Source organism: Carcharhinus amblyrhynchos, chromosome 12 (genome assembly GCF_965287045.1).
Source record: "Carcharhinus amblyrhynchos chromosome 12, sCarAmb.v2.hapA, whole genome shotgun sequence".
NCBI classification, from domain to species: domain Eukaryota; kingdom Metazoa; phylum Chordata; class Chondrichthyes; order Carcharhiniformes; family Carcharhinidae; genus Carcharhinus; species Carcharhinus amblyrhynchos.
In genome coordinates this window covers 29,975,232-29,993,616 of record NC_137335.1, presented here as the reverse complement: position 1 = coordinate 29,993,616, position 18,385 = coordinate 29,975,232, and the positions used below count along the sequence as shown (strand labels likewise).

At 41.2% G+C, this 18,385-nt stretch overlaps 1 protein-coding gene across 2 annotated transcripts in view; it reads left to right on the top strand.

The window, feature by feature from the left end:
• pgm3 (phosphoglucomutase 3) overlaps positions 1–18,385 on the top strand; it is a 128,443-nt gene that overhangs the window by 48,591 nt on the left and 61,467 nt on the right. For both annotated transcript variants that reach the window (XM_080200308.1, XM_080200307.1), the window contains exons 6-7: positions 7,679–7,874; positions 13,271–13,428. In XM_080200308.1, coding sequence (XP_080056434.1) covers positions 7,679–7,874; positions 13,271–13,428 — 354 coding nt within the window. The remainder of the gene's footprint in view (positions 1–7,678; positions 7,875–13,270; positions 13,429–18,385) is intronic.

Genomic DNA, 18,385 nt, shown 5'->3' with positions numbered 1-18,385 from the left:
TTTACCACGTCATGTGGCAGCTCATTCCACACTCCCACCACTCTGTGTGAAGAAGCCCCCCCCCCCCAATATTCCTTTTAAACTTTTCCTCCTTCACCCTTAACCCATGTCCTCTAGTTTTTTTTCTCCCCTAGCCTCAGTGAAAAAATGCCTGTTTGCATTCATTCTATCAATACCCATCATAATTTTATACACCTTTATCAAATCTCCCCTCGTTCTTCTATGCTCCAGGGAATAAAGTCGTAACCTTTTCAACCTTTCTCTGTAACTCAGTTTCTCAAGTCCCAGCAACATCCTTTGTAAACCTTCTCTGCACTCTTTCAACCTAATTAATATCCTTCCTGTAATTAGGTGACCAAAACTGTACACAATACTCTAAATTTGGCCTCACCAATGTCTTACACAACCTCACCATAACATTCCAACTCTTATACTCAATACTTTGATTTATAAAAGCCGATGTTCCAAAAGCACTCTTTACAACCCTATCTACCTGTGACACCACTTTTAGGGAACCATGTATCTGTGTTCCCAGATCCCTCTGTTCCACTACACTCTTGAGTGTCCTACCATTTTAGCCTGTATGTTCTACTTTGGTTTGTCTTTCCAAAGTGCAATACCTCACACTTGTCTGCATTAAACATGGATACACATTGTGCACTCATGTACATTTTTTTAAGTTTTCAGAATGAATGGAAGCATCCACTTTCTCAGCATTAAGATAACAGTTAATAGATCCCAAATTGCTGTGTATATGTGCTCCACTTGGTATCTCAGGGATACAGACAAAATCAGTTTGGGAACTGATTCTGGACTTGCCTGAAATGATTATTCTTGTGGTATAGAGAAGCAGAAATTGCTTTATAATTATGCAGGTGTTTCTCCTAAAAACCTTTTGAAGAAATGTATAAACATTTGGTTTCCATTAATCTTAACATAATCAAGCTAGTTTTTCAGAAACCAGAACAATTGTCTCCTCAATAGCATCTGACTGGATCTTGAAAATTTCTGGCACTGTGTATAAATATGTCACTTTGCATCTGGAATTGTGCAACACTGAAATAATTGTTAAACTTTTCAGCAAACTGCAGTACAGGAGATTATGCCAAGCAAAGGCTAGAATAACAATCAATTGTAGGTATACTGGCACATGCATTCTCTTTGGCTAGAATGATCAAGTATATTATCCAGTTGGAATGACAATTGTTATTTCATGTTTCTGCACATGTTTGTGCTTCAGTAACTTAATGGACTGTGAGCGTTATGGGCAAGCTTTGGAATAGCAAAAGGCTGGAGTCAATATTAATCTGGTATATAATAGATGATTGGAAAAAGAAAACAAATATGTTGAAGGGAAAAGGTTGAACAAAGGATGTGAAGGAACTGAAAAACAGACTCGAGAACAATGCATAAAGACATTAAGGGCTTGAAAGGAAAAGTCTGCAGATTCATCAAAGGGAAACACAGGGAAGTTATGGAAAGGGACCAAGAGCTTGCAGGATTGGCTGAATACATAAGTTTATTTGAGAACAGTAAGAAGTCTCACAACACAAGGTTAAAGTCCAACAGGTTTATTTGGAATCATGAGTTTTTGGCGCGCTGTTCTTTCATGAGATGAGTGGAGAGGTAGGTTTCACAAACATGGCATGTGTAGACAAAGATAATTGCAAGATAATGGTTGGAATGCAAGTCTTCTCAGGTAATCAAGTCTTAACAGGTACAGGCAGTGTGAGATGAGAGAAGGATAATCACAGGTTAAAGAGGTGTGAATTGTCTCAGGTCAAGACAATGAGTAGGATTTTGCAAGCCCAGGCCAAATGGTGTAGTTTGACATGAACCTAAGATCCCAGTTGAGGCTGTCCTCAGGCAGTGGAACTTGGGTATCAGTTTCTGCTTGGCAATTCTGCATTGTCGTGTGTCTTGAAGGCCGCCTTGGAGAACACTGACCCAAAGATAGGAGGCTAAATGCCCTTGACTGCTGAAGTGTTCAGGGAACACTTCTGCCTGGCGATTGTCGCGCAGATGAATGGACACCAAAACCCCAGGGGCATTGAATGTGAACTCCATTACACGTTCAATAATCAGCCTGATGAGTGGTGTTAACTGAGGTTGATCTTTGAGTACTGATAAAAAGGGTCAGGAATGAGAAAATATCAAAAATTTCAGCCCTTCACTATGTGGCTTTATAGAAGATTTAGGAACAGTTATGCTATACGTGCTTTGTAATGAACCATAGAGATGAAAAAGTTATATTTGTGTTTTATTGATTATAGTAAAGACAGGATTTTGCAAACATTTCCAGGTACAGAATTATTGTGATCTCCCAAGAGTATTGATGAAATCCCTAAGAAAAATTATCATATTGAAGAGTTAAACCACAAAAAAATTTAGCAGATACAAACATACAAAAATAAACTTAAAAATGTTCAGTGTCTTGTGCGCTCATCTCCATGCATGTGTAAAAAGACCATCTCCAGTAAGAGAGAACCTAACTACTGCCACTTGTGTTTTTTTAGAAGTTATGCCTCCTGCAGTGGAGATTTGAGGAGGAAAATTTTTATGCAAAAATTGTACACCAAAATCCCCTCATGACCATTACCAGAGAGGCAGCATAGAGTTGACAAGCCAAATGGAGGTCTCCTGTGCAAAATGTGACTACATAACATCTCTTGCCCCAACCCCACTCCCCCAGTCTTTGCCTTAGTCTTTGTACCATCAGCTAACGAGAGCAGCTTCACTCTCTGCCTTATCTAAACCTGTCAAAATCTTGTGTACCTCTATCCTTTGCTCTAAGGAAAACCAATATAACTGTCCTATGAAATCTTATCATTTAAATCCCTCATCCTGTAAAATTTTTTCTCAAGATTCCTCACATTTGTTATAAAAAATGTGACCAGAAAACACAGTACTCTAGTTGTGGACTAACCGGTGCTTTGCAAGCATTTGCATAACCTCCATCTTTTTATTTTTATGAAGCCCAAGATCCAAATGCTTTGCTAAATAGTCTCTCTTGCCTTTAGTGATCTATGCACATGATTCTTGTGCCCCTCTGGCTCTGCTTGCCCTTCAGAACTGTGACATTAGTTCCAAATTGCCTCTATCCCTTTGCACAGTAACCATCACCTCCCATTACTCTACATTAAATTCCATCTGCCTGGTGGCAGTCATTCTACTGGCCTAACTATGTCCTGTTGTAGTCAGTTGGTATCTTATTGTTTGTCACACCTCCAAGTTTGGTATCATTGTCAAATTTTAGACTTTATTCTGAATGCCAGAGAATTTATCCATTCTAAGGATAACAAGTCTTTCTTATACACCCTGCCTATCAATTTTCTCTTCCCCATTATCTTATTTCTATCAGCATTTTCAATATGCAATTCCTGAGTAAATGTGTATAAAATGTTCATTAGGTATTCTAGCCATGTCCTACACCACTAAACATATATTGCTTGTTTACTATTTACATGCCTGTGGAAGATTTTTGGATTTTCTTTTATGTTAATTGCAGTCCAAAGATGTGCAGGTTAGGTTGACTGGCCATGCTAAAGTTGCCCTTCGTATCCTGAGACGTATAGGTTAGAGGGATTAGTGGGTAAATATGTAGGAATGTGGGGTAGGACCTGGTTGGGATTGTGGTCGTGCAGACTCGATGGGCTGAGTGGCCTCTTTCTGTATTGTAGGGTTTCTATGATTCTATTCTATTCTATTCCTGTATTCTTTCCTTGCCAGTTATGTTTATCCCTTCATTTACCATCTCAGTCTTAAATTCACCTTTCTTGCTTCATCATATTCTCATTCTCTCTCACACACACACACACACACACACACACACACACACACACACACATCAAGGAATTGTGTCTTTGGTTTCCCCTTACTTTTCACCCTTCTTGGAATGTATCTGGCTTATACCTGAGCACACTCCCTTTCCTTAACAGCCTACTTTCTGCTGAAATCTCTCAACTTTAATGGCCCTGGTCACCACTGAAATCTTGCAGCAGTTATTCAAACTGTCAAAATGATGCTAACATTTCAGAGATCTTAGCTGACTATGATCCCACAGTTGTGGCAACTAATGTATCTGCAGTGGGGCTGGGTGTAGTGCAATTCCTGGTCCATAGTAGCGGTAAGCAAAAAACCTGTCTACTATGACTCCAGGTCATTTAACTGAGACTTAACAGTGCTATGTGTTTATCGAAAAGGAAGATCTTGCAGCAGTTTGGCATGTGAAAAATTCTCTGATTATGTACTGTTTAAGATTGATCATAAGCCATTAGTAACCCTGCTGCACACACAATAAATTGCAAAGATGCCATCCAGGCTTCAGTGACTTTTGTGTGATGTGATGCTATCACTGAGTACATACAGGGTAAATTTCAGACTCTGGCCAATTTTTATCCAGGATACCCACTACTTAACCACTACAGGTGAATAAAACTTTAATAGCAGAAATTGAAGCCTTCATGGCTTTTACTGTCAAATATTCATTGGCAGTGGATCAGAAATTGCTCAATTTATGTATGGCTCAAAGGGAAGATACAAAGAACAAAATCAGCCTGGGAAACAGGCCCTTCGGCCTAACAAGCCCACGCTGCCATCTCAACGCCATATCAACACCACCTCTCTACCCATGAAGATGAAGGTGAATTCTAGATTCACTCATGCTACATGTAGATTTGTACGTACTGCCTTTATGGTTGGTTAAAATACATTCCAAGCAACCCCATCTTGAAATATTTCAAACTGCGTCACCATTTTAGCATCTTAAATGACCCCCTGGTATATAATGCAAAGATTGTGGTGCTGATAGCTGTCTGTCTGAAAGTGCTCCCGAAGACCCATCAAAGACGTCGTGCATCTTAGCATAACCAAGTGTTGAGCCAGGGCACAGTAGTCATTATGGTGTCCAGGAATATTACACACTATTGAATGGATGGTCTCTAACTTTGTCACGTATGCCATTCACATACAGGAGCAGAAAAATCTACTACTTCTCTCCTTTCTGCTCAAGCCCTTGGGAATGCCTTGGCATGGATTTGTTTGACTAGAAAGGGAAAGTACTTCTTTAAGTTGACTATTATTCCTGCTGGGTACACCTGCAAAAGCTACATACTTCACCTATGACTTGTTATTACCTCTTAAAGAAAATGTCCTCCACACTTAGGATTCCAGATGTTGTCATCTTAATAATGATCAAGAATTTGCCAAAGGATGCTTCCAATCATTTGCAGTGTTGTATAGATTTGTGCATACCACAAGCTCCCAAAATACCCTGTGCCTGAGTGAGAAGCGTGTGCTGCAAAAGCTCCACTAAGGAAGAATGGTGAATTTGAGCCAGCTCTACTTGGCTATCACTCCACACCATTACATGTGAGCTTCAAATGGGCTGTGGACTAATGACCCAACTTTCTTTTAATGTCACAGTGGGAGACCATGATTGAGTTGGGAGGTAGCCTATCGAGGGAGTCAAGTTTGCACATTTAACCAGAGGCATTGTGCTCAAAGATTCTTTGAGGAGAGAGAGAGATTATGTATCAGATACCAGAACTCTACAAGTATGGTAGTCGAGAAGTTACAGAAATTTAGATGTATTTGGTCAAGGCACAGTTAGGCATAATTTGAAGGACCGGCTCTACCTTAATTTCAATGGACAGAGAACCATTAAGAGCATAGGTAAGATACTCCGAACATTAAAGACAGTGTTATATCTGCAGACGTACAAACGAGGCAAACCAGGAATGACAGCCTCTATGAATTGACCTCTGAGCAACAGGATTCCCATCTACCTCAGAAGGAGCTTGCACTCATTTGGGAGGACAGGTGAAACTAATAAAGAGACTTTCCCTAGTAAAAAGAGACTTTGGGCGAAAGTGTAGGAGCAAGTGTGTATATTAGAATGTAAAGGACTAATTCTAATGATAGCTACTAAGTATGTGCATAAGAAACCATGCTACAGTGATGTAACTCACTGAGAGGAAATTATTGTGAAATGTTTTGGAGTGGCTCCAGCCATGTCTTGGTCTTGTGCACATGCTGATTACTTATAAAGAAAAAATGTTTTTGAACAAAATATCACTGCATCCAGCAAGATCTCTTTCTAGAATAAGAAGGCAGTGAATCTCAAGATAAACCTGCAATAACAGATTAAGTTCTGGTTTGAGAGTAGAATCCAGGAAATTCCCAGCTTCCTTGATAGATATCTTGAGCTTATGCTGCTGGAAGCATTCTTTATGCTGTGCCTTTGGGGGGGGAACCACATCTATCCCAGAAGCACAGGTTTTGGTTGTCTGGAATCTCATTAATGGCCAGAATCTTACCACTGATCACACTGGTGGAATTTTCTCATCCTGCTCAGTGAACAGAGATTTGGCTGGCTGTAAGATCATGCCCAGTATCTTATTTAAGCTATTAATTTCGATCAATGCTTGAATGCTCGATCAATACTCTTTCTAGTATTTCACTTAGACTGATTAAATATGTTAAATTTTCCATCTTCTAGTTTAAATAAAAGCCCTCATTTAGAGAGAGTAAAAAGAGAAATACTCACCGATCAGTCATTTACCTACTTTCTCAGTTTCAATTTTTTTCTGCTTTTTCCAATGTGGGCAATCTGTTCTGATCCACCAAGCTCTTTATCCCTCCTTCGTTTTATTGACTCCTGACTTTGGCAGCTGGCCCCAGGCTTGCTTTGCTTCCCAGCCTTTATTCCCGGCCAGTCTCACTCAACTCTTGTTGCAAGAGATATTTCATCCATATGATGCACAAACTGTCCAGGACGCTCATCAGCTTTTTCGTGAATGGCTGCATTAAGTGATATAATATGAATGTTGAACACTGGTCATGACTTTGAGTGTCGACAGACAACAGACTAAAATTCCCTTCTCAGTGTTCAGCTATACATTAGTTGCTGTTTAAGCATGATGTGATTTCAGTTTTGGGCGCCGCACCTGCGCAAGGATATTTTGGCCCTGGAGGGAGTGCAGAGGAGGTTTACTAGGCTGATACCGGAGTTGAGGGGATTGAGCTATGAGGAGAGGCTGAATAAACTAGGCTTGTACTCGTTAGAGTTTAGAAGAATGAGGGGAGATCTCATTGAGACGTATAAGATGATGAATGGGATGGATAGGATAGAGGTGGAGAGACTCTTCCCGCTCAAAAAAGACAGTAGGACTAGGGGGCACAGCCTCAAGATAAAGGGGAGGCGGTTTAGAACGGAGTTGAGGAGGAACTTCTTCACTCAAAGGGTGGTGAATCTCTGGAATTCTCTGCCCGTTGAAGTGGTGGAGGCTGCCTCGCTAAATATTTTTAAGAAGCGGGTTGATGGGTTTTTGATAAGAGAAGGGATTAAGGGTTATGGGGAGAGGGCGGGAAAGTGGAACTGAGCCACGACAGATCAGCCATGATCTTATTGAATGGCGGGGCAGGCTCGAAGGGCTAGATGGCCTACTCCTGCTCCTATTTCTTATGTTCTTATGTTCTTATGTTCTTATCATCCCAGCTGTTAATGATTTAACAATTTAAAATGATGTTGAAGACGTGATTAATTTACTGCACATATTTCAGTGAGGATTATTGATAAGGACCAAGACTGTATTGATATTGTTGCTTAAACGTGTTTGTATGTAATCTACCTCAAACACTTTCTACCGATGTGATTTGGTATTCTCTCTTTCCACAGTCAACTTGCCATCCAGAGGAATTGCGACAATTAAATGTGGATGGTGCAAATGGTATTGGCGCACTGAAGCTTCAGGAATTGGAGCTTTACCTTGAGAAGAAGCTGCTGTTGAAGGTGTATAATGATGGTACAAGTGGCAAACTCAACCACCTCTGTGGAGCAGATTTTGTTAAGGTTCAACAGAAGCCACCACAAGGCAAGTAATGGAATGGAAAGCTTATATTAAATTTAATGAATCATTACAGTTTTACAGCGGAAGAGGACATTTAGCTACACATGCTTGTGCCCTGTTTTCTAACCATGCAATATTTCTTGGATTGAAAGACTTGTTGTCATTTTCCTTTAAATTCAGAGCTTCATAGGCATTTATAGCTCAGAGGAGGCCCTTTGGCCCATTGTGTCCACTCTGGTCAACAAAGATTTGACTATATTAATCAAATTTTCCAGTGAATATTTAAATGCTTCTTAAATATTATTGAGTTTCTGAGAGAACAGAATTATAGATTGGTAAGCCTGATGATAGTAGTGGGAAAAATTTTAGAATCTGTCATCAAAGGTTTTATAGCAAAAGACTTAAACAGTGACAGGGTCAGACAGAGCATGGATTTATGAAGGGAAACTCATGTTTGACCAATCTACTTGAAATCTGTGAAGATTTAACTAGTAGAGTTAATGATAAAAACCCAAGGAAAAAAAATCTTGATAAGAGTAATTTACAGGCCCCCGAGCACTGCTTCCGAAGTGGGACATAGTATAAACCACAACATAATAAGGGCTTATGAGAAGGGCACAGTGGGAGTAATGGATGATTTTAATATGTATTTTGACTGGATTAATCAAATTGGCAAAGGTAGCCTTGAGGGAGATTTCATAGAGTGCATGAGAGATTGTTTCTTAGAGCAATATGTTATTGAACCAACCAAGCAGCAGACTGTTTTAGATTTAGAATGATGTAATGAAGAAGGATTGATAAATAGTCTTGTTGTTAAAGATCTTCTTCAACAGTGATCACAGCATGCTAGAATTTCAGATTCGGATTGAGCGAGAGAAGACAGAATGCCATACTAGAGTTTTAGCATTGGACAGAGGTAATTATTCATGCCTGAGGAAAGAGTTGACCCAAGTAAACTGGGCATAAATAATTGAGAGCAGGACAGTTGAGGAACAATGACAGATGTTCAGGGAGATATTAAATACCTCTCAATTAAAGTGTATTCCTGAGAGGAAGAGAAATTGTAAAAGCAAGAAAAACATTCCATGGCTAGACAAGGAAGTCAGCAAGGACATAAAGGCAAAAACTAGGGTATACTAAACTGCAACAGCTAGTTGTAAGCTTGAGGAGTGGGGGAATTTTGAAGTTCAGCAAAAGGCTACAAAGAATATATCAAAAGGTGAACCATGAAAGGAAACTACTAAAAAGCAAAACGCAGAAGTCAAAAGAGAAAATGCGGAAAATTTCTGCAGGTCTGGTAGCATCTATAAGAAGAGGAAAGAGCTGACGTTTCAAGTCCAGATGACCCTTTGTGAAAGCAGAACTTTGGCAAAACATAGAAGTCAAAAGCTTTTGTAAGTATATAAAGAGGAAGAGAATAGCTAAAGTAAATGTTGGCCCCTTAGAGCTCAGGACAATACTGGTGAGGTTTCCGTGGGGAGCATTGAACCAATATTTTGCTCCTCTCCACAGTCGAGAATAATGAAGATTTTCTAAAAACTAGTTAATGCAGAGGAACTTGGTGCAATAGTTATCACTAGGGAGAAGGTATTGAATAAACTAGTGGAATTAAAGGCAGATAGTCTCCAGGACCTGATGGCTTGCACCCTATGAGCTGCCTACAGAGATAGTGGATATGTTGGTTGTGATATTTCAGAATTCCTTGGATTCTAGCAAGTTCTGGTGGATTGAAAACATGCTGATGTGATACCCTATTCAAAAAGGGAGAGGGGCAAAAAAATAGGAAAGTATGGGATGTTACTGTGACATCTGTGGTGGGGAAGTTGCAGAAATAAATCATTAAGAAGGAGATGAATGAGCATTTGGAAAGACAAAGCTCAATCCACCACTGTCAGCATGGTTTTATGAAGGGTAAGTCATGATTGACAAATTTGCTTGAGTCCTTTTGAGGACATAATCAGCAAGGTGGATAGTGGGGAAAGTTGTGGATATGGTATATCTGGATTTCCAGAAGGCATTTGACAAGGTGCCACATAAAAGGGTGATCCAGAAGCTGAGATTGCAGGGGATTGGATGTAGCGTACTAGATTGGATTGAGGAGTCACTGACCGACAAAAAGCAGAGGGACAGGATAAATGCTGGTGAAATGTAACTAGCGGAGTGCCAGAGGGGTCAGTCCTCAGACCGCAACTGTTTACAATCTATATAAATGATCTGCAAGCAGGGATAGAGTGTAACACAGCCAAATTTGTGGATGGTGCAAAAAATAGGTGGAAAAGCAGGCAGTGAAGAGAATATAAAGACTTTACAGTTGGCTATAGATAGGCTAAGAGAATGTGTCAAAATTTTACAGATGGAGTTTAATGTGGAAAAGTGTGAGATTATACATTTTGGCAGAAAAAAAATAAAGGCAAATTTATTACCTAAATAGAAAACAGCTTCAAAATGCATCCAGGCAGAGGGGTCCGGGTGTCCATGTTCATGAATTGCGAAAAGTTGGTATGTAGGTGCAGTATGTATTAAAAAGGCAAATGGAATGTTGGCATTTATTGCAAAGGGATTGGAGTACAAGAATAGATAAGTGCTGTTACAGTTGTACAGAATATTGGTGAGACCACACCTCAAGTACTGTGTTCAGTTTCCTTCTCCTTATTTGAAGAAGGATGAGGTAGCATTGGAGGCAGTTCAGAGGATGTTCACCAACTTGATTCCAGGGATGAAAGAGTTGACAAATTAGGAGAGATTAAACACTTTGGGTTCTTACTTTCTGGCGTTTAAAAGAATGAGAGGGGGTCTGAACGAGGTATATAAAATTTTAAAAGGATTGATAAAGTAAATGTAGACCAAATGCTTCCTTTTGCGGGGCGATTTTGAACAAGAGGTCACCTTGTCGAAGAGGTCAACAGGAGGACCCCAGCTATTCACTAGGTTGAGGGGCAGTAGATTTAAAACTGAGATGAGGAGGAACTACTTCTGTCACAGGCTGGTGAATTCGCTGCCCCCTAGTGTGGCAATTGTTGAATGGTTTCAAGAAGATATTTCTAATTTAAAAAAAAAGGGATATGGAGAACAGGTGGGGAGGTGGATTTGAGAGCAGGGAGAGACCAGTCATGATCTGATTGAATGGCAGAGCAGGCGCGAAGGGTTGAATTTGCCGACTATCTGCTCCTAATTCCTATGATGGCTTTCAGCAGAGACCCACATTAGAGATTAGTGTAAAATTAAAGCGCCTGGGATTGGGGTGATGTACTGAGATGGATAGAAAACTGGTTGACAGGCAGGAAACAGAGTAGGAATAAACGGCCATTTTTTCAAATGGCAGTCAGTGACTAGTGGGGTACCGCAGGGGTCAGTGCTGAGACCCTAGCTATTCACTATACATGTTAATGATTTAGCTGAGGGAACTAAATGAAATGTCTCCAAATTTGCAGTTAACACAAAGCTGAGTGGGAGGGTGAGCTGTGAAGAGGATGCAGAGATCCTTCAGTGTGATATGGATAAGTTGAGTGGGCAAATGAATGGCAAATGCATATAATTTGGATAAATGTGAGGCTATCCCCTTTGGTAGCAAAAATGAGAAAGCAGATTACTATTTGGCCATAAATTAGGACAGGGGAATGTGCAACAAGCCTTGGGTGCCCCTGGACACCAGTCACTGGGCATAAGCATATAGTTGCAGTGGACAGTAAAAAAAGCAAGTTGTATGTTAGCCTTCATAGTGAGAGGATTCAAGTGCAGGAGCAGGACTGGTGCCGCACAGGGCAGTACTGCTGCTTCACAGGCCAGCAACTCAACTTCAGGTCCGGTCTTGGGTCTATGTGGAGTTTGCATGTTCTCCCCATGTCTGCGTGGGTTTCCTCCGGGTGTTCTGATTTCCTTCCACAGTCCAAAGATGTGCAGGTTGGGTTAATTGGCCATGCTAAATTGACGCTTAGTGTCAAGAGAATTAGCAGGGTAAATATGTGGGCCTGGGCCTGGGTGGGATTGTTGCCAGTGCAGGCTTGATGGGCTGAATGAGCTGCTTCTGCACTATAGAGATTTTATGATTCTATGTCTTGCTGCAATTATACTGGGCTTGGTGAGACCACACCTGGAATATTGTATGTAGTTTTGGCCTCCTTATCTGAGGAAGAATGTATTGCTTTAGAGGGAATGCAAAGAAGGTTTACCAGATGATTCCTGGAATGGCAGGACTGATATATGAAGAGAGATTGAGTCAGTTAGAATGATATTAGCTTGAGTTCAGAGGAATGAAGGGGATCTCATAGAAACCTAGAAAATTCTAACAGGATTGAACAGCGTAGGTGCAAGAAGGATGTTCCTGGTGGTGGGGGTGTCTAGGGCAATTGGCGGAATTACCTCCTTCTGTGCTGTAACAAGTGTGTGACATTGCTAATTCCCAAATCAGAGGAAGTAAACTTTCCCTATTCACCCTAATGCTCATGATTATCCTTTCCACCTCCCTCTCTCGTCCATGGAAATAGACCCAACACGTCCAGTCTTTCTTCATAAGTATTGTTTTCCATCCCCAATGTCATCTTGGAGAACTTTTTCTATAATCTTCCAGTAATGAGTTATCCAAGATCATTTCTGCTTTAGTGACTATCCGTGATGCAAGGAGAACAGCATATAACTTTTATTCCTTTTGCTACTTGTATGAGTAAACTAAATTCAGAGTTTGAGTTTGTCCAGTGTGTCATCTTCTCTGGGTCCTGATATGACTGAGGAATCCAAGAACATAAAAACTAGGAGCAGGCATAGGCCCTCAAGATTGCTGCGCCATTCAGTAAGATCATGGCTGATCTTTTTGTGGACTCAGCTCCACTTATCTGCCCGCTCACTACAACCCTTATTTCCTTTATCTATGCTTGCCTTAAAAACATTCAATGAGGTTAGTTGATTGCAGGTTCAGCATGCATGTCTGCAGAACTGGCAGTTCATATTATTTACATAGTGTTCGCATAAACTAAGATGAGCTCTCACTTATGAGCTGCTACTAGCTTGGTTGTGACACTTTGAAAGCTTACTTGTTAAACTTCAACATGTTCCTACTTTGTGTTGACTTTGCTTCAACTCCATTATTAGAAACAAATTCTGCTTCTCAGGGCATATTGAATTTCTAGGAAAAAGAAAGTGTCTTGTCTGAACAACAATATCCCGGAGAACTATTCTTGACCTGAAGTTCTGAAGAAAGTTCCTTGACCTGAAATGTTAACTTTGTTTCTAACTCCACAGGTGCTGCCAGACCTGCTGAGTATTTCTAGCATTTTCTGTTTTTATTTCAGCTTGAGTTTTACGAAAAGGTGGTTGCGTTTTGTTGATAGCCTTTATAGGCTGCATTGCAATTGAAAAGGGTAGTTTCTGCTTATTTGCTACCCTAATAATCAGGAAAATAATAACCACATTCTCAATTGCTGCAGGCTTACACATGAAAGTAAATGAACGTAGCTGCTCGTTTGATGGTGATGCAGACAGAATTGTGTACTATTACATCAATGAATCTGGATGTTTTCATCTTCTTGACGGAGATAAGATTGCAACTTTAATTACTATATTTCTAAAGGAGCTTCTTGCCAAGGTAAAATGTTCCTATATGTCATCTTACCATGTTGATATAATAAATATCACTGGGAAAATCAGCATCTGTGGAGAGAGCAGACGTGTTCATGTTTGTGTGGGCCCTTCATCAGGATTGTCTGTTAGAAAGATCTACACCTAAAATATCAAAGTAATTGGTGAAAGAAGCAAATTCCTCGAACTATTCTCCGCACCCTCTCTAAGCCGACACATTCTTCCTAACTAAAATGTGATGTCCTGAGTTGGACATGTTACTGCAGTTGAGGCCAAACCAAGGCTGTGTAAAGATTAATCATAACTTCCTTGTCTTTGTATCCTATGCTTCCAATTTATAAATGCATACAATATAATTTTTTAAAATACAAATTTTTAGCCACTTTCTGAACCTGCATTGCAACCTTCAGCATACAACTCCAGGTCTCTGTTCGTGCACCTCCTTTATTTTACATTGCCACTCTTTGTTCTCCTACCAAAATGAATTGTTTCATCCTTCTCTACAATAAAATTAATCTCCTACATAAAATCATAGGGTCCCTATAGTGCAGAGGGAGGTCATTTGGCCCACTTGAGTCTGCACCAACACCCTGCATATTTACTCTGCCAATCCCCTTAACATAAAACATCTTTGGATACTAAGGGTCCAGTTAGCATGGCCAATCAACCTAACCTGCACATCTTTAGACTGTAGGAGGAAACCTGAGCACCCAGAAGAAACCTATACAGACATGGGGAGAACTTGCAAACTCCACATAGTCACCTGAAGCTGAATCGAACCCAGGTCCCTGGCCTGAGGCAGCAGTGCTAACCATTGTGCTACCGTGTTCCCCATTGCAATGACCTGCAGGACTACAGGGAAAATCATAGTAAGAAGTCTCACAACACTAGGTTAAAATCCAACAGGTTTATTTGGCAGCACTAGCTTTTGGAGTCTCAGGTTCATTTATCAGGTGAGTGAAGAGCTGTGTTCACAAACAGGGCATAAACAGATACAAATTCAATTTACAAGATAATGGTTGGAATGCGTGTCTTTACAGGTAATCGAAGTCTTAAAGGTACTGATATTGTGAGTGGAGAGAGGGCCAAGCACAGCTTAAGGAGGGGTGTATTGTCTCCAGCCAGGACAGTTAGAGATTTTGCAAGCCCAGGCAAGTTGTGGGGGGTTACAGGTGGTGGGACATGAATCCAAGATTCCGGTTGAGGCCGTCCTCGTGTGTGGAACTTGGCTATCAGTTTCTGCTGTGATTCTGCGTTGTGTGTTGTGAAGGCCGCCTTGGAGAATGCTTAACTGAAGATCAGAGGCTGAATGCTGATGACTGCTGAAGTGTTTTCTGACTGGAAGGGAACACTCCTTCCTGGTGATTGTCAAGCGGTGTTCATTTATCCGTTGTTGGAGTCTCTGCATGGTCTCCTCAATGTACCATGCCTCGGGACATCCTTTCCTGCAGCGTATCAGGTAGACAACGTTACCCAATTCGCAAGAATATGTACTTGGTGGATGGTGATCTCACATGAGATGATGGCATCCATGTTGATGATTCGGCATGTCTTACAGAGGTTACTGTGGCAGGGTTGTGTGGTGCCATGGTCACCCTTCTCCTGAAGGCTGGGTAGTTTGCTGCGGACAATGGTCTGTTTGAGATTGTGCGGTTGTTTGAAAGCAAGAAGTCGGGGTGTAGGGGATGACCTTGGCGAGATGTTTGTCTTCATCAATGACATGTTGAAGGCCCCGGAGAAGATGTCATAGCTTCTCCTCTTCGGGGAAGTACTGCACAACGAAGGGTACCTTGTTCGCTGTGTCTCATGTTTGTCTTCTGAGGAAGTTGGTGCAATTTTTCGTTGTGGCATGTTGGAATTGTTGATCGATGAGTTGAGTGCCATATCCTGCTCTAATGAGGGCGCCTTTCAGCGTCTATAGGTGGCTGCTGCGATCCTCCTCATCTGAGCAGACCCTGTGTGTACAGAGGGCTTGTCTGTAGGGGATGACTTCATTAACGTGTTTGGGATGGAAGCTAGAGAAGTGGAGCATCATGAAGTTATCTGTGGGCTCACAGTACAGTGAAGTGCTGGAGTGACCATCCTTGATGGAGATGTGTGTCCAAGAGTGCAACCGATTCCGGAGAGTAGTCCATGGTGAGTCTGATGGTGGCATGGAACTTGTTGATGAGTTGCATTGTCTGCACCTGTAAAGACTTGATTACCTGTAAAGACTCGCATTCCAACCATTATCTTGTGACTTGAATTTGTGTTTATATATGCCCTGTTTGTGAACATCCAGCTGATGAAGGAACCTGAGACTCCAAAAGCTAGTGCTGCCAAATAAACCTGTCGGACTTTAACCTGGTATTGTGAGACTTGATACTGTGCTTACCCCAGTCCAATGCCGGCATCTCCACATTACAAGGGAAATAGCAGGGAAGTGGGACTTGGTGAGTTGCTCTTGTAGAGAGCCAGCATAAACACAGCATGTTGAATGGCCCCCTTCTGTGCTTTAACCATGCTATAATATCATGTCCTCTTGAAGTCCCCATCACTGTTCTCAATATTTGCAATTAGGGGGAACACAATGGTGTAGAGGTAACGTAGTCTGCTAGCAATTCAGCGGCCCAGGTTAATGCCCTAGAAAACACAGGTTAAAATCCCACTGTGGTGCAATTTAAATTCAATTAAAAGTCTGGAATTAAAAGCTAGTCTCAGTAATATTGGCCATGAAACTATCATCAATTATTGTAAAAATCCATCTGGTTAACTAATGTCTTTTTAGGGAAGGCAATCTCTCATCCTTACCTGATCTGGCCGATTTATAACTCCAGTTCCATAGTAGCGTGATAACTACCCTCTGAATGGCCTAGCAAGCGACTTAGTTCTAGGGCAATTAGGGCCGAGCAATAAATTCATATCCCATGAAAGGATAATTTTTTTTAATATATGTATATCTTTTTTGCATCTGGGCTGATTTGGAACTTGGGTTAAAGGTGTTAAACGAGTTATTTTTGCATTCCACTGATGTATTTTCTTGGCCAATGCACACAAACGTTCTGCACAGAGGGCTCTGGTTCATACTTAAAGAGTGAATTTGTCATCCTCAGTGTCACTTTTAAGAGGCCCTATAATTTCCATTTCATTTAGTCTGATTTCTGTGGCATAAAATCTTTCCATTGTATTCACTTGAGCCATTTGTCCTGTTAAGTTTGCCTAATTCCATTATGTGGTCCAGCCAGCATTCCTGCTGAGATCTATAAAGCTGGCCTGAACGCTTGCTCAAAGTCTCAGAGCTTTTAACAGTAACTGGGGAGAAGAGATACACGCTGCTGACTTCCACAGTAGCATCATTGTTTCACCTCTCAAGAAGTGTAATGAATCACTTTATTGATCTATGGAGGTAGATCCCTTCTGACCACTACGGAAAGATTCTCACATGAACCTTTCTGAAGTGCTTCCTGCAAGTCAGTGAAGAAGTCTTTCCCAAAATCCAATGTGGTCTTTGGCCATCCAGGAGAGTCCTTTTTTTTTGATCTTTTCCTTTAGATTTGTGGAATAAGAAAGGGCCTGGTACAGCGCAAAGAGCAATACATAGCCTTTTATTGATCTGTCAAAGGCTTTATGTAAAGCAGCATCAGAAAGTCTTCCAGAGATTTTGATATCCAGCAAAACTTGTTTCTATCTTGTGACTCCAGTATTTCAGTCTGACTTTTTAATCATAGAATCAAAGAATTCTGCAGTGTAGAAGGAGACCATTCAGCCCATCTAGTCTGCACTGACCTCAATCCCACCCAGACCCTATCTCCATAACCCCATGCATTTACCCCAGCCAGTGCCCCTGACACTAAGGGGCAATTTAACATGGCCAATCAATCTAACCTGCACATCTTTGGACTTGGTTTGATTTTGGATAATGGATTGGTGTTTGAGCTGTCCTGTACCCAGACAGGTGTCAAGCAAAGATGTATGATTGTACCAACTCTGTTCGCTATCTACCTCAGCTGTCTGTGTGGTCGTGGAACTCATTTGTGACCAAATTCCCCAAGGATCATGATTGAATATTGACTCGGCAGCAGGTTTTTCAATCTCAACAAGAGGAGAGCCAGGACTAGGGTGACTCACCAGCTTGTCTGTGATTGTGTCTGATTCCATTATTTTATTTAAGTAACCATTTCCTGTGTAACCCAAACCAGTTCAGACTGATGCTTTTGGTACCTGCTTTACAAAAATGATAGGGGCGAAGAGCCATATCGAGTTTACTGTTTGGGGTGGCACAGTGGCTAGCACTGCTGTCTCACAGCATCAAGAACCCAGGTTCAGTTCCAGCCTTGGATCACTGTCTGTTTGGAGTTTGCACGTTTTCCCTGTGTCTGCATGGGTTTCCTCCAGGTGCTTTGGTTTCCTCCCACTATTCAAAGATGGATGGGTTAGGTGGATTGGCCATGCTAAATTTCCCCTTGGCGTCAAGGCAACCAGCTCGGGTAAATGCTTGGGATTATGGGGATAGGGCCAGGGTGGGACTGTAGTCGGTGCAGCCTTGATGGGGTGAATGGCTGTCTCCTGCTCTGTAAGATTCTATGATTGCAAAGGACGGTTTTGTTGTCGTCCCAAAATACTGGAGTCATAAGATAGAAACAAATTTTGCTGGACGTCAAAATCTCTGGAAGACTTTCCAAAGCTGCTTTGCAGTAAAGAAGTCAAAGGCCTTTTTCGTTTAAGATCCTACTTGGGTAGAATATTGCTAGCAGAAAATGTTTTTCCCTTGTCCATGACATTGTCATTCCAAGATTTATTGTTGTTAATTTTGACTTTTTCTTTTGCTTCAAGAATTACCAAGTAAATGGTATATATTTGTGCTAGAACTGTAGCATCAATGCCCTTGTCCTGTAAATTAAACATGGTGTGATTAAAGGGCTCATCCAACAGTGGAACAAAGCAGTGATTATGAGCAGTGAACAAATCTCTTGAATTGTCTCTCA